The sequence below is a fragment of the Plectrocnemia conspersa genome, unplaced genomic scaffold (genome assembly GCF_051122295.1).
Source record: "Plectrocnemia conspersa isolate PC_06_02 unplaced genomic scaffold, ASM5112229v1 ptg000001l, whole genome shotgun sequence".
In the NCBI taxonomy this organism is placed as follows: domain Eukaryota; kingdom Metazoa; phylum Arthropoda; class Insecta; order Trichoptera; family Polycentropodidae; genus Plectrocnemia; species Plectrocnemia conspersa.
In genome coordinates this window covers 17,496,888-17,513,872 of record NW_028277165.1, presented here as the reverse complement: position 1 = coordinate 17,513,872, position 16,985 = coordinate 17,496,888, and the positions used below count along the sequence as shown (strand labels likewise).

The 16,985-nt window shown below is 29.5% G+C and overlaps 3 protein-coding genes across 7 annotated transcripts in view; 2 read left to right on the top strand and 1 right to left on the bottom strand.

Annotated features, from left to right (window-relative positions):
* Window positions 1-399: 399 nt before the first annotated feature.
* On the top strand, window positions 400-2,262 carry LOC148239022 (calcium and integrin-binding protein 1-like). The gene is made up of 5 exons (XM_088190214.1): window positions 400-516; window positions 1,054-1,088; window positions 1,157-1,404; window positions 1,744-1,945; window positions 2,027-2,262. The coding sequence occupies exons 1-5, from the start codon at window positions 466-468 to the stop codon at window positions 2,046-2,048; spliced, it is 558 nt and encodes a 185-aa protein (XP_088046340.1). The 5' UTR covers window positions 400-465; the 3' UTR covers window positions 2,049-2,262.
* Window positions 2,258-4,561, bottom strand: LOC148239021 (oligosaccharyltransferase complex subunit ostc-A). Its single transcript, XM_088190225.1, has 2 exons — window positions 4,340-4,561; window positions 2,258-2,691 (listed from the first exon to the last, which is right to left on the bottom strand). The coding sequence occupies exons 1-2, from the start codon at window positions 4,476-4,478 to the stop codon at window positions 2,381-2,383; spliced, it is 450 nt and encodes a 149-aa protein (XP_088046351.1). The 5' UTR covers window positions 4,479-4,561; the 3' UTR covers window positions 2,258-2,380.
* A 1,993-nt stretch (window positions 4,562-6,554) lies between these two features.
* LOC148239020 (SUN domain-containing ossification factor) overlaps window positions 6,555-16,985 on the top strand; it is a 31,812-nt gene continuing 21,381 nt past the window's right edge. For 2 of the 5 annotated variants that reach the window (XM_088189931.1, XM_088189938.1), the window contains exons 1-2: window positions 6,555-6,687; window positions 6,763-6,999. In XM_088189931.1, coding sequence (XP_088046057.1) covers window positions 6,629-6,687; window positions 6,763-6,999 — 296 coding nt within the window. In that variant the 5' untranslated portion in view covers window positions 6,555-6,628. Of the gene's footprint in view, window positions 6,688-6,762; window positions 7,000-9,754; window positions 9,921-16,985 lie in introns of those variants that run through there. The other 3 variants (XM_088189960.1, XM_088189949.1, XM_088189969.1) reach the window with 3 other exon arrangements.

Below are 16,985 nucleotides of genomic sequence, written 5' to 3'. Positions count from 1 at the left end.
GATAAATTAACAAGAATAACTGCGGTGACATTTTTTCAGCTGTCACAGTTTATAGCTTTATATTGATGTTAAGTCTAACTGCAGTGCTTGTTTTAACCTTTTAGACACGACTCTGGCATATATAATTTTAGTCACGTGAACAATGACAATGAAATTTAATTTAAATAATGACCGTCGTTTATCGATGTCTTTGAATTCATGTTGCAAAATATATGTGAGGGGGAAGATAAAATATATTTTAATAATGGATATATAATTAATTTTATTAAATAACATTAAACTAAATATTATAAAAATAACTATTTACTTGTATAATTTATTATTAAGAATTTATAATGTATTATCAATAATGATAAAAAAAACTAAAGAGAAATGTCTGCTATTGGCAGTACTGTTGGCAATTATCGATTTTTCAGTTGGTAGTACTGACTGTCAGATGGGAGTTGGCCGTCCTAAGCAGCTGCTATGGGGCAGGGCAGGAGCCAATTTACGGAAGAAGAATTGCAAGAATATCAAGTAATATAGACTAACACCTCAAACTTCTAATACAAAACAACAACCCTTTGTTTCATTTAATGTTCTTATTAATCTAATGACATTAACTCCGTATAACGAACGACTAGTCACATTCTTCAAAATATAATCGATATAATAATGATGCATTGGCGATCATTACGTCTGCCTTTGCACCTATATATACATATATTTGTGTTTGAATATCTACTTTTGTGACCAGAACTCTTGTAATTATAATTCTGGTTTTTCAGTTTTTCAATAAATCAGTATGTCATTATAAATAATTGGTGAAATTATTTTTCTTCCAAATTGCGTTCGTAAGATTAGTTTATTTACAAACGCAGAAATAACACCCTTCATTTTGGTTAAATTTAGTACAAGTAAAGTAATGAATCATCTTTGTTTTCTAATAACTAGAACTGAGTCAAACATAATTTAATTAATAACAATAAAAATAATGATGACAACTCTTTTATTTATTTCAAAAATACAATACTTATGAATCAACCCTATAAATAATATTTTATTTTGTTTTAGGATCTGACTTATTTTACAAAGAAGGAAGTGTTGTTGTAAGTTATACGTTTATATAATTTTAGTTTTTTGTTAGATGATATCTAACGATTGTTTTATATTTCAGTGCTCATCAGAAATTCAAGGTTCTAGCACCGGAAAAAGTAGGCCATAATAAAAATGCCAAATTACCTATGTCAAAGATATTACAATATCCAGAGTTAAAGGTTAATCCTTTCGGCGATAGAATATGTAAAATATTCAGCTCAAGTCATGACGGAGACTGCACTTTCGAAGATTTCTTGGATATGATGTCGGTGTTTAGCGATAGTGCGCCAAAATCGTTAAAAGCAGAGCATGCTTTCAGAATTTTTGGTTAGTATCTCATTAATTTCCAAAAAAAAAAGTAATATCATAGCGAGCTGTTGCGAGTATTTAATGCCTGTAGTGTATTGCCAAATTAGAGACGCAATGTCACCAAATCTTCCGGCCAATCACATTCAGGTTGAAGGATAAATTTACCTCTTTCGATTTCACGTCCCTGATATAAAAACTGTAGAGCTTTTAATTATTTACCTTTTACCAAAAGCTTTTGTTGTGTAATAACTTGAGTCTTTACATTGGTTTTTTAGAGTTGTAATAAAATAATTTTTTTAAACGATTTTGATGTCAACTTGTATGGACTTTATGGAAATTATGCTCGTTTTATTTTAGATTTTGACGGAGACGACATGCTCGGAGTTTCTGATTTACGTCAAGTGGTTGAAAGACTATGTGGATCTACTCAACGTTTAAACGATCCTGAAATGCAGCATCTAATACAAAATATATTGGAAGAAGCCGATCTGGACGATGACGGTGCATTATCGTTTGCGGAATTTGAGCACATTATCGATAAAAGTTCTGATTTTACACAGTAAGTATCGATACAATCGCTGTTAAATCGCTAAATCGATACTTATATACTATACTTAAGCATTTAATTTGTTTTTTTCAGAGCTTTCCGTATTCGACTATGAGTTTTATCAAAGACTGATATTTTTAGACAAAATATATTCCAAATGCCATATTGAAAAAATTATATTATATTTATATAGTTTAAATATTTGTCATTTTTTTATATTATACAAAATCTCTCATGATCTTAAATTGAATACTCTTTTTATAACATTGAATATTGTAAGAGAAAGCTCAATAATTTATGTTAGTGTTTAAATAAATCTCAATGTAAAAGTTGTACGTTTTATTTCTCAATCTCATACATCGTCTTTTATCTAAATAAAAAAAAATCATGATTTATTATATAAAAATTTGTGACGTTGTTTATATAATTATTATATATTTCACTCGATTAGCCTTGTAAGTATCCTGGAAGTTTCATCCTCATAAATATCCACGTTGTGAAGAAAGAGACCAAAATACATATGAATCCGACTGAGATTAACAGTATTCTATTCAGTTTAGGAGTTGACGGATTGTGAGTTCTATCCAAGATTATGAATCCAAGTCCGCCCATGGTAAACAAGAAGCTGGAAGCTAAACCTTCCATTATGTACTGTCCGTTGACTCTGTTTGGCATGAACGCTACAGGTCTGGAATGTCCGTGTTCGTCAGTCGTCGAGCCTACACCCGGAGGCTCCACGATTACATCGAATATGATACCTGAAAATATAATTAAATTACATTACTCATTTGATTTCAAATAAGGATATAGATTTTATGACTATTATGAACATTAAAAATAACCTGAAATAATTAAAAATATATAGAAATTAGTATTTGTTTCGGCAAATGTTCTTTTACATCTTAAGCATGCCTTTAATAAAAATATATTTTTAGTTTAACATATAAGAAACTAAATGTCCACATAAAGCCCCTTAATTTATCAAATCATTAATCATATAAAAATTTGACGATGTGTACTTTTTTATTATATTGCCATTATGTTTGTTTAGAATTTGTAATATTGCAATTCTAAAGATAGCTATACTTTTACATCATAATATATTTTTTAGAAGCAATTATTTACTACTGTATTTTTTTAAATAAAAATATCTTAATACACATAATGATATTATGAGTAATATCAACACAAACAATGAAAGAGTTAACCCAAAAATACCAAAAGAATGTCAGGAGCCAGAATTAATCAATTTATATTGTTTTTACAAAAATCAAAACACTATCCAAATAAAAAAATTGTCAGTGGCTCAGACTATGTAGGGAACTCTTTTAGTACAAAGATAGATTCAAACTTGATCCGAAATGACCAAAAGGAGTTAACAAAAATTTTGAATCAATCAAATTTTAGTCAATTATAAGAGCAGAATCTACCACAATCCTTAAAAGTTATATAAATGGCTGATTCTAATACACATTCACATGAAAGATTTCCTCGAGAAGTATTATATACTGGACAAATCATGCTCATAGTTATTATTTACATTTTAATTTGAAATATTTTTAAAATCGGTTTGAACACCATTAGTGTTGTAAGAATTGTAGTGATTTATATATTTATTGATAAACAAATATTTCCACTTGTTTTTAGGAATTTTGCAAGGTAGTTATTTAACATCTAAAACGCTACAGCCAGTACCAGACTTTTAGATAGGAATTATTTATTAAGAATTCCATTAATGTAGACAAAAAGGGTTGTAACGAAAAATAATATTTTATCTATTTGTAACTTTTGAACAATTCATATAAATAACATCATTGCCAAGTCTACCAATTTTAGAATCATTGCTGTTATGTACAGGATAGTCTAACTAGATATAACAAATAGTAGGTTTCCGTCCTGAAGCATTGCATTGGCCAAATGATTGAGAGGTCCTTTACCCTTACCTTTATTTAAAAAAAATGTATATAAGCTTGAAATAGGGCGAATTAAATTTTTTAAACAAACGAGAATGCAGCCAAATTACGCTGTAAATGAAGACTTTGAATTCTATGTCAAACTCGGTTTAGCTAAGTAGTCACTGAAATTCAAGAATTAAACCAGATCTTTAAGACAATTTGAAAATGATGTAACGCAAGCTTACGATAATAAATACGTACATATACTATTAAATTCACAAATCGTTTTCCCAAAAATGTTTGCTTTGTGTATAGAATTTTGTTTAAATTACAGTTGTGTAGTTTAGTTTAAACTAATATTTTTTAAATAACATTTTAGTTACTCTACATGTCTATGGCAAGCTTACCTTACCTTAATACATAAATATATATTTTATATTTCACGAATTATTGAGATTGGCAACACTCTTTTATGAATTCTTTATCAATTATTTTGTTCGCGTGGCATTACCTCCAGTAACTAGGAAGTATGAACCCAGGATAAGCGAGAAGACGAGCATGGCCGATGGTGCGCGAACCCATGATGGTTTGCGCAATTTGATGGCGGGCACGCTCAATACAGTATAAGGTAGCGAATATAAACGCTCCATCTTCTAAGGAGAACGTTCACTACTTCACACCGGCCGGCTGTCAACTCCCAGTGTTGCCACGTACTAGTGGATTTTAAAACGTCAATATTCAGCATGATCTACACAGTTTTTAACTAACTATTTCAAAATATTTATTATTTATATGTTTTATAATACTAGTCATTTACTGCTAAATTATATTAAATGAATTATTATCTCATATATTTTTAATTTAATTTTCTTAATAATAATGTGCGGGGAAAAACTACTTGCACAAATTTTAATAAAACGATTGAATAGGTAGTATTTACGTATATTTATAACGTAAAAATATCGAGTACAATTTTTATTATTTTTATACAGAACTTGTGGAAGAAACTATTCAAAAACATCAGTTCCATACAAATACATATCGTATATTACCTATGATTAAATATGTGCCAGCGGAAAAAACCCCGTTTATTTCACGAAAAAAAAACAGATTTTTGGGTGGGAATAAACGGTAAAGGGAAACTTTAGTGATAAAAAAATATAAAAAAACATATTGACAAATTTTTAGATACTAACATTGAAACACATGGTTGAATATAAACTGTTTCACATAGTGAAAAACTGTTAGCATCGTTGTGTTGGACCAGGTTAAGTTGGGTGGTCACAGAGTTTGGACTGAATACGCTGTTGACAGCCACGACGGTCTCAGATATAAATAATATTTTTGTAAATTGCAACAAAATTATTTTGTTTTATGTAATTGTTTATAATTGCACTGTTGTTACATTTAACTTACAATATTTGCATTTTGATTTTAATTTGTATTTTAAATTCTGATTTGTATTTATGTATTGGTAAGGAGACCAGACGTTTTCCTTTAATCAAGATTGTCCTCCTTAAAATTTTGTTCTTTTTTGCTCTTCTTTGTTCTCCTTGAACAAAAAATTCAAACCTTTTTTTAGCTCCCCGCAGCAATTTGTCGTCCTCAAACAAAAATGTCTAAGATGGCATTTGCACAATTTAAAATTTCCAAAATTATGTTCTTTAGCTCCCGCAGCAATCTATCTTCTTTTAACCTCTTCGAAAAAAAATTTTCAATATGGCCTTTTTTTAGTGTCTTCAACTGCTTCTGCTGCTACATAAATTTAAAATTTGAAGCTCTGCATTAAAAGATTGATATTATTTATTTATTAAAATACCTTATAGAAAATAAAATTTATTTCTTCTCAATTTTTGTATCCAATTTTTATTGCTCTTACAACATTAATTTTGCTTTTTAATACTTTACAAATTGTACATAATTATCACAAGTATTGCGCAAACATTATACAATAAGCAATAACTCTTAAAAAATAAAAATAGCCAAGCACACAAGCACAGATGTTTCAACAATACAGACAGTTTATTCGGAAACGCAGGAGAAAAAATATATTTAATTTATATTGCTCCAAATATCACCATTCTAATATTTTGTTCTGCCGCATCATTTATAACAAGAAATATTAAATGTCTTTTGTAATTTTGTCTGATATAAAAAATTATATTTCGTTCCAAAATTAAAATCATTTACTTCTAGAAATCTTATGAAACACTCCTCCATTATTGAAATCGTATGATAGATGATTGGAATCCGTATTTTCAAATCTAATCATTTAAATCAATTGTACTTTGTGACTGGTATTGTGGGTAATTCCATAATAACAGAAACTATTTTTTTTTGCCATACAAATAATTTAGCTTTTCGTTATTTTAAGCTAATAATTATATTATTTTGAATTAATTCACTCAGTAAATAAACGTTGGTTTTTGTATGCCAATAATTATTAAACACTTTTTTGTTTTTAAACAAAATGTCTGTTTTGGTGTTTTTTTCGGGTTAGTCTATTATAATTATGATTTGGTTACGTTCATATTCTTAACAGAAACGATTTTCTTTCTTTTGCGTTTGTAAGAGTATATATTAATTCAATTAATTAAGATATTTAAGTTGGATAGAATTGCTACTAAAAAAAATATCGATCCGTTGCGCAATTATTGAACTGTCAATACACGACCCGATGTAGCGAGCGCTCGTTAACGAATCTCACGCAATCGTTCAACACTAGTACACGTCAGATTGAAAGGTTGACGGCGGGACGTCTGCTCGTGGTGATGAAGTTTCATTCGGTTAATCCGGCGACATGAAACCGAGGTTAAGCCTCGTTTTCACCACGCTCCTCTTTCTTATATTCCTGTCGAGGTTGGTGGCGTTTCACACAGCCGAAAGGCGCGCGAACACCTTCGAGCGTTGAATTAATTAAATCCGTCCTTACAGTTGCAAAGTGGAGAATCCCAAAGTGCCAGAGGTCGTGGAAGAGTTTCTGAACGACACCGTTCAAGATTCTCAACTTGCGGTGAACCTGCAGCTTGAAAATGAGTCGGAACCGTATGAAGAACCTCCACCTCGACGAGTTGAATTGGAAGAACATCATAATGTCTCGAATGAGCCAGTGAACGCTCAAGAGCTGCTGTTTGTGGATACTATATCTCATAATTCGGGACTTACGAATGGGTGAGTGGATTTATTATATGTTTGCTTATGTTAAAATGGCTTTTGGAGGGAAATTTACTATCACAATTTAAGAAATGTTTATCAAATCAAATCACATACGAAGTGTATATCAAGTGTTAGGCTTTATAAGCTTTCATAATTATCTACGACTTCGCTCAACCCAATAGATTTTTGTGCAAAATTTTTTTCTCAATTGAGTTGGGTTGGAAAAGCTCTAATATTTCAAATTATGAAAACATATTTTAAAACCACTACAATTTTCGGCTTAAGGAAACTGAGTTGTATGTTTTCCTAGTACTACATTTGGTCCTAAATCTTTGATCCAAAACAATTGATGCGATATGATTCCGTTAGTAACGTAATGATTAGAATATTATATATGTATATTATATTATATATCATCAGCAGATCTAACATTGCTTCATAAAAATATTTAAAATGTATTACCAAAGCTCACCATATTTTATTTCAAGGTTCCATTCCACTTATGTCATATTTATTCTTTCGTTGTTTCTATAACTTGAGTTAAGGAATAACTTAGCATCTTATTGTAACTTACTCAATATTTTCTTAAAATAAAGTTGAAGGTATGTGCCACACAACTCATGGCAGTAAATCAGATTGAAAATATTACTTTAATTTCTTTTTTATTATAGATTATAATATATTTCATTAATCTAAAGTTGAGATTTATCTAAGTTTTAATTTATTAAGAAATTGAAGAATAATACAAGCAATTGATTTCGACTCTAAAACTATAACAGCTTTTCATATTTATTATATCTGATCTATTAAAACTCGAATAGCAATTATTTTCATATATGAACATTCGTCATCACGATGAGTAATACATTTATTATTTATATTAAAAATGTCATGCCAATATTGTTTATTATTGTGGTATTTCTTATATATAACTTATTTTTAATCAAATAAGAGATTTGAAAACATAATATGTAGCATGTAACATGTCTGCGTTATAAATTATAAAATATTCAAGCATCTATGCCAAATCATAATGGCGTCATTCTTTACTATTTCTATATTTCATGAGATGTTCAACAATTTGTATTATATATTATATACACAGCTGAATTGCAACTGAAATGCATAAATAACTAAAAAATTAGCATCTGATAATATAATAATATTTAAAAATGTTTTTATTCAACAGTTATGTAATGCACCGTTATAATGTTTTCTCAATTAGGATGTACTGCAACGGGTGTGGGATTTATATAAATATTTTTTAGCATGTGACAAACATGTGTGAATTCAATTCAAGACATTTGTTTCATTGACCTTTTTCATTTCACAATTAAGCGAAGGAGTGAAATCTATCGTGCAAAACTTTTATTGTTTGTAAATGACTTATTTTAATGAAGAAATAGGATATTAAAAAAATATTGACTACAATAATGTTGCACAAACAGTTGCTTACAATTATATTGTCGTTAAACTATTGACCGAAACTTGGAAGTGGAAGTAACAAATTAGAATATGGTTTGCGCTGATTGTACTTAGTATCTTATCATACAATAATAAAATACTAGTAGTAACAAGTTAAACGTTTGTACTGAGATTATCTAATATATGATAGATAATAATTTATACCGCAACTGTCCTATATGATTCTAGTAAAAATATAACACATGTCGATTTAGAAATACTTGATCAATTGTTGGAACATTCCTCTATCTTCTTACGTATTGGTGTCAAATATATTTATAAGTTTGTGAGTGCAGAACAGCGTTAATTAAACTGTGACAATTTTCGACTTGTGTAATCACGTTTAGTGGTAACAAATCTTTCTTTTTTATGAAACTAAAATAAACATAATGATCATTTTATTTTATTATAGAATATTTAAAATTTTATTAGTTAGATTTATAATATCATAAGTAATTTTGAATAAAAACTTAAACCAAAAAAGTCATTCGTTATCAAACAGGACATATTATAATATATTATTGTGTATAAATGCATATAAATAATATTGCTAATTTTACAATACATAAAAAAGCACATATCATTTAAACATTATTGTTATTACTAATATAAAATATATGTTTTCCTTTTAATATGATTCACTTTTGATAATGTGTTATGAATTAAAAGTGGCAATTAAATAAATATCATTTATATTTTAATTGCCATATGATAGTAGTGCATTTCGAATCAGCTGATGAATGAATGATGGTTAAGATCTATGAGAAATCGACGTAAGGGGTAAGCAATCTGTGGTTTTAGAACCGAATATAATTACATATGTATGTACATTTATACAATTTAAATTAATTCAAGTCTTTGTATTAAAATCTTTAAGAATATTCGCGAATAATTTATATTAAAAAAATATTTATGTGTAAAGATAACATATTAGATATTATACTTTTTGACATATAGCGATAAATATTTCTATGTCGTAAAACTGATTTGACTAATTCTTAATTTTAGTTAATTTGGTAAATTTCACCAATAAGATTAAATCATGGATATGGCATGAAGCATAATTTAAAATTTTTGATAACCCATTTTTGCGTGTCTCGGCATGCGAAAAATTTGTTAATCGACGACCTCGCTGACGTAACACTACCGGTCGAATTTTCTAAGCACTCGACCGTAATCTACTTCCGGCGGCCTAGACCCAGCCAGGCCTCGCTCATTGCTCGCGTACCGACAGTTCACGATCCGGGCGAAAGTAGCGAACCAGTCAGACGACGGCAATACCTCGCGGATTCTCTCCGCCAAGTTCATTCCTAGTCGATCGTTCCTTGGTGTCGGTTGTCAAGAGTGTAGTGAACTAACAGTGTGTTCGTGTTGATAAACAGTAATTTATCTAAGTTTTTTTGTTAATCAAGTGACGGAGAGTGTGAGAGTGAAAACGTTTCAGCAATGTAAACATGTGAATATAATTATATGTATATATATTTTGGTTTTATGAGACGTGTATAAAGCAATTTACAATGTTTTTTTCTTTGTAAACTATAAACAAAAATAAGATCAGGAATTTTTTGGCATTATATTTGGCTACTTACAATAAATAGTGTCATTATATAGGATATATATAATTCTTCTCATAAATATCAATAAGATACAACTCTATCAGTAATAAATATGCTGTATGTTCTTAAAAGTAAAGATATATAGAGGTAGCTATTTAACTTTAATTTAATAGGTGATTTTTAATGTTGAAACAGCGTTTCCCAAACAATTTCAAATTAGTTTTAAGTAATTTATTTTCTCATTTTACTTTAATAATTTTAATAATTTATGGTTTAAAAGTAATATTAGCAAGAATTAAAAGAAGAAAATTATTTTAGATAAATTATAATTTACATTCCTCTAATAAAATGTTATTTTAATTAATTAACAATGAAGTAATTTTCCACTTGTCTGCGATTTTTTCTCATAAATTACTACATTACTGAAAGATAATGCAAAGCGATATTTTTCATTAATAAAATAAATAGTAGACTTAATATGTAAGCGACTGACTCGTAATTTGTGAGTGGTCAATTTACTATGATTATGTAATTACTAGTGAGTCATGCCCATAATACAATATTCGCATGACTCACTATTAGTAAAATATTTAATCTGATATTTAATTTTGCCGCATATCCTAGTTTTTTATTTCAAAAACTAATATTTTACTGAAATATTACTGACAAGGAAGTGATTTTTTACATTTTTTATTCGTTGCGCAATATTTAAAATCGTTGTAGCATGTGTTTTTTTTTAATTTTGTACATACATACTATAATATATTTAATATATTATTAACTCACCTTATTTTCAACATACGGAACGTGATTTATTAAAAACACGTTATGTCGGCTGAGTGGGGTACAAATTGACCCCAATCAGATTTTCACATTATCCAAATATTGTAATTAATGAATATATTTCAGTTAGATTAGAATAGTAATGGTGTAATAGAATGTAGTGTTATTAACACTATTTATTCTTTCAATGTAGAAAAACAAATACACGCAGAATTCACCTAATCGCTGATACCAGGGCCAAAGGTTTTTTAAATAAATTAAAAAAGCAGTAATAATTTAAAAAATAAATGAAATTAAAAAATCGTATCGCTGTACGATTTTTAATGAATAAAATATATATTGTGAAAGAGGCGATAATATAATAATAACTATCCTGTGTACCTTCACATATCGGTACCACCCCTCAGGGTGACCGACTAATAACAGGGCAGAACTTTTAAAGTACCTAATTTTTTTGTTCACTGGCTAGTATATTATAAAATTATGTATTTATGTTTGTTGTAATAGCGTATCAGTAGAGAGCTGAGCTATAATATATTATATTATACACCGTATTAAATTATTTATTTTTTATAGTAAAATAGTATTATTTTCTATGCATATTTTTATAAACCGTCTAAGCTGATTAGACTTCTTAATAAACAATGACGTCAAAAACCGTGGACCAATAATATACGCACACATGTGCGTACATACGTATGTATTTTTTTAATATGTAATGTCAATTCAGTCTCGCAACGTTAAGTTTGGCGCTTCTTTTTAGTCTTAGGAATTGAATATTGAATATTCATAGATAGAATCAATCGAAAATGTCGACGGTCAAAACTTCTGAGGTCAAGTCACTTGCCTTTTGGAATCACTTAGCATTTTGCTGTTTTATTTGTGATTTTTGTGCGTTTTCTTGCGAGTGTCGATTCTGGCTGTTAAATTATTATAATTTATATAAAATTTCCGTTCGAAATGGGTTGCCGACCTTAGCAGGTTAAGAAACTGTGTTGTAACACTGTTTTATGTAATATTACGCCCACGTGTGAATTTTGCGCTAGTGTAGTACAATAATGTTATAAAATGTTTATGCATTTTTTTTTAATGAAACGCGTAAAGACTGTTTTGTTATTTATGATCAAATTATTAATCATCGTAAATATTTTTTGGACGGGTTATTTAATTCCTGCATTAAAAACAACTTAATAAATGAAAGTTTTGTAATAATTATCTATTTTATTATAATCGTTAGTTTAGAATATATTGCAGTTAATTTATTCTCTATACCTATATAAGAAAAGTTTTATCTTTATCGCGCGTTTTATATGCATTTTCATTGAAGTTTCCCCAGGCAGGTTCTTTGGGTTCTAAAAGCATCTAAACAATTTTTGGAACTGATGGGATTTTATAAAATACAAAGGTGATAATATTATGAATCATTTTTATTGATGAATTGAAACTCAATGTTTTCATTGAATAGAATGGTAATTTATTAGTAAAATATTCATAAGAAAAATACAAAATATTAATTTATAGATACTTACTATAATTCATACAAATTTTAAATCTGCATGACTTTATTATTCGTAGAAAATATTAGTTTATATGTGCATTATAAAAAATATTAGCAAAACATCGCTTTGTAAAAAATTGCCTTAAATTCATATAAAATCATATCAGAATAATAACAATTTATGAATAAAATGTCTAAGAATTTTAGTACATATATTAGTTTATGCATTAGGCAGATATTTTGCAACAATAGCTAAAAATGATAGCATTTTTGTTGGTTCCTCGATTTTAAGTACGTGAAGAAGTATTTCTTTATATGCGCGTCGAAAACACATTCATCTCGGGTTATATTTTGCTAAGAGTCTTCAAAAATATCTTATTATCCAAAAGCGCAATTTCACGCCCCTTGCTTGTCGTTCGCTTTTGCCAAATTCGTGTTTGTGCACGTCTAGGGGGGATAATAATTCACTTCTGGGGGGACACTAAATTAGATTGGAGTCCAAACCGATTATGATTTACCTGTCATCACGCATTCAACGCTGACCGGTTGCAACTGACTTGGCACATTACCATCGTATCAAATGTCAATTTACAAATTAGATTAGATTGGTGCATTTGGTTTTATCTGTGATGTTCGTATCGCGCTTATGAAGACGATTGCAGCAAAACATATTAAATATGAGTTGTCTGACCTGGTTGTCCAAAATTTTCGGAACGACAGGTTTAAAGTGAAAGCGAATTGTGCTAATTTTAAAGTCAAAATGCCACAATTTTGCATTTGCCGACCGTGTTGAAAGGCCTTGCTTTAACATTTAATTTATGCATCCGTTGGTCGAGTAAAGCATCTTTTGTATCTTTATTAATTTTAAAACAGTACATATTACACGAGTGTTGTATCCTTGCAGATAAATTGTAAATTTTACGATTCCATGACCTCTTTACAGAATCTCCCTTCTGATGGTAAATATTTGTTATTAAATATCAATTAATTAATTACAGGGCTTTTTTCATAAACATTTGGGTTGCTTTTGCGACTACTATCTGGTTATTGATATTTTACATAATACAAAAATATATGTTCAGAAAAATTGTTATTAGCCCCTCTATAGATCATTAAAAATGTATCCGATCCTTTCTTTAACGATGACTTCAGATTCTGTGATTTTTTTCAAAGTAGCAAAAGCCGATGTATTGTATTTCGGCAACCAAAGGGTTAACAGGCTATTCATTGACATTAAATGATGGTTTAATTAATTAATGTAGCATTTTCATTGTTCTATTTAGCTGTAATTTTTGTAATAATTATAGCTAAATATTTCAAAACTATGTTTATATATTTGCTTTGGGGTTTTAATATATCAAATATTATCAACGACTTAACATGTTTCTTAAGCCTTAACTTGTCAATACATACTTGGGAGATATAGAGCAGTGCTTCTCAAACTTTTTCATGGTAAAATTCTTCGTTGCATGGCGAACCAATATCATTTTTTTATATGATCATTAAATATGCCATAACATTTGTTTATACGCGTAATAATCTAATTCGAAATGGCCATATATTACTGTTTAATAATAACTGTTACATTTTTTATTAGTTAAAGTTGTTTAAAAATAAAAACGCACTAGTAGTGAGACTTTTTTATTATCTTAACAAACAATATTATAAAAGATTTAATAAACCATATAAAATATTTTTTGTTATATGCATAAAAATGCAGAAAACTTTCGGAAATAACAAATCTAAACTACTAAAAAACCAATTCAACATTAAAATAAATTTTAATGTAACTCATATTGACCAGACAAAACTGAATAAACTGAAAACCAAAACAATGACTACTTAATGCGAAAAGTGAGCTTATTTATTATTCATAAGCTTATCAAATCGTGGCTCAATTTTGGATAGTGCTACACGCAATTTTTTGGTAGTAAAGCAGAAAAAAAATATTGTTCTTTAAGTCATCTTTGTATTGAAATCTCATATCAGAATCGTCAAGTTGGAAATATCTGTACTTTCATCCAGTTATAAAGAATAATGCTATTTTAATCTGATCATGTTTCCATACATGAGCCATATCATTAATACGTCGAACTATAGTAGTATTTGAAATAAGTACTTGAGCTACTTTCTTCGCCGCTGGCTCACCCAACATTTCTAGGCAGACATCTTAACCTTTAGAAGTCCAAAGGCGTGTATGTCATATTCAAAATGGTTTTTCCATTACAGTCTAAAGGCATCTGTGTCATGCCCAATATATTTTCTATTTTTTGAACTCATTTTAAATAACTTGATTAAATTTTCAGTATTTTTTTTCATTAGTTACTCAGAGATACTTCTATCAATATAATAAAGGTAAACATATTTAGCAATTTCTATTATAGGTTTATAACGTCGCAAGGATTAATTGTGCGAATGTTTTATTTTAATCAAGAGTAGTCCTTCAGTTGTACGATAGATTTACGTTGAAGTATATCATATGGGGATATCAAGGGTGATCTAACTTCAGTTACTGAACTTTTTTTAAAAAAAAATTAAGATATCTTCGGTTTTATTCTTTATTTTTCGAACATCTGATGTATTTCATTAAAATAATATCAATTAAATAGCCGCCTCTGGACCTTTTACAGCAGCCAATTCTTTCCATGCAATTTTTGATGACTTTTTCGCACATTTCGGGTGGTATCTCGGTAGGTGTTACCTTGGTAGATGCTCAAATGGCGTAAATCGCATGATTTTGCCGGCCAGTTACCTCCTCTCATTTAATTTGCCCAGAAAAATGCATGTCATTTAATGAAATCGAAATATTTAAAAATGACCACTGACTTGCCACCTTTTGCCCCCCCCCCCCTCCTTTGAAAAAGCTGAAATGATGTCCTTGATTCTAAACTTCTAAACCAGAAATTCTCGGGTTATCCCTAAAAAATCTATTCCGAATATATTTTATAAAATATGCCATTTCAGTGAATTTATATCGGAATACATTTTCACCGTTAGGTATAAATGATTTCAACTTTTTCATACATAGTAATATATACATTTACGTATGCGATGCATAAATGTAACAGTAAATGTGTATTTTTCAGTTTAAATACATTTTCACCAGTAGAAATACATTTTTATTAGCGAAAATATAATTTAACTGATAAGCGCTAGTGAAATTATATGCTGCTCTGAAATGTCTATGAAACTCTATTTTACAGTTGCGAAACATCCATTTTCTGTTCAAACCCAAATCTAATCTACTGAAAGTTTTAATACTAATTATAATCTTAGAATTTTCATTATAACAAGTCCAAAATATTTCTCTCAGAGTAAAATTAGCTGAAGAAGTACAAATAGATGTCGCATCTCGCTTATTTCTCTAGTTTGTCCGCTATTTGTTTTATGAATATGATACATATCCTTACCGATATTACTACTGTCTAATTTAAAAGTATTGATGGAGTGTATTCAAATCGAATTTTGGTCAATAGGAGGGCGTAAAAATAATTATCACTTCTCAGAAGTCAAAAATTCACGTCAAAGGCAATAAAATCGTGTCGCAGTGGGAACGCTCGGTAACGAGCATTCCCACAACGACGGCGACGGCACGATTTTATTGCTTTTGACGTGGATTTTTGACTTCTGAGAAGGAATAATTGTTTTTTGCGCCATCCTATTGGTCAAAATTTGGTTTAGATATGCTTCATTCGATTCTCACTTCTTATAGACCAGCAACGAATGGCTCGTATACCATATTTTGGCTACACTGATCTAGAGCATGCTTCAGAGTTAATTGACATTTTAGTAATAGCAGTTTTGACATGTAAATAAACTTATTTGGAATGATTTTTTAAAGTTTTTTTGGAATGAATTGACTTTTTAAGTAAAACAAATCTACATTAAATATGGATTTAAATATAACGTGTTTTTGAGGCAAATAAATCACAGTTGATTATTTTTATCAGTTAAACATGACATGTACACTTATAAAAATGTATAACGCTCGTCATTTTCGTCAATATTTAATCACGATCGTTAAATCAATATTTAGCCATTAACTCAGCTTCTATCGTAGCACAAAAATACATTACTAAACTCAGCAATTTTAGATAAATAGTCGATCTATATGGTTTCTGGAGCAAATTGCACAATGAAATATATGCACATGCAGTGACACGAATAGCATTAACCTAATTTACATCACCGTCAGATTTTACCGATAGCCACAAATCCCGAGTCTGATCACACACGGTGAATCGTTCTTATTTTAATTGTTGATAGATGGGGAGCTTCAACCCGCATCTCACATCTGCCACTTCGCTTTATCCCATTGTTCGGTTTAAGGAGAGCTATTCTCGGAGAGGTTTCGTACAAAATGACGCACTTTCTATCGGACTTTGTGTGAGCTTTGAGTTGGCCGACAATAAGTGTTTTGGCGCCAATATAAAACGCACATACCGTGCTGGCAGAATTATGATTGGCGTAATGTTGACACTTGACCACGTCGCGACACAATCGACAAAAAAAACATATTAAGATGGACAGCGTTATAAAACATACCGCGAACAAAGATACGATGTTGTTTACAGAACGCCTTTCATTAGCGTCGCTTTTGTGCGGAAAATGTCCACTCATATCAAATTATGCGAACATAATGAGTGTCTTAAAAATATAATAGATCAAAGAGAATATATTGACACTGAGGTGAAAAAAGA

Bases quoted from the DNA above. Each gene is read 5' to 3' on its own strand.
- LOC148239022 (XM_088190214.1), top strand. From the start codon at position 466: ATGGGGCAGGGCAGGAGCCAATTTACGGAAGAAGAATTGCAAGAATAT. The intron at 1,089-1,156 runs GTAAGTTATACG...TTTATATTTCAG, and splicing joins ACAAAGAAGGAAGTGTTGTT to TGCTCATCAGAAATTCAAGG. The intron at 1,946-2,026 runs GTAAGTATCGAT...TGTTTTTTTCAG, and splicing joins AAAAGTTCTGATTTTACACA to AGCTTTCCGTATTCGACTAT.
- LOC148239021 (XM_088190225.1), bottom strand. From the start codon at position 4,478: ATGGAGCGTTTATATTCGCTACCTTATACTGTATTGAGCGTGCCCGCC. The intron at 2,692-4,339 runs GTAATGCCACGC...TTATATTTTCAG, and splicing joins ATACTTCCTAGTTACTGGAG to GTATCATATTCGATGTAATC.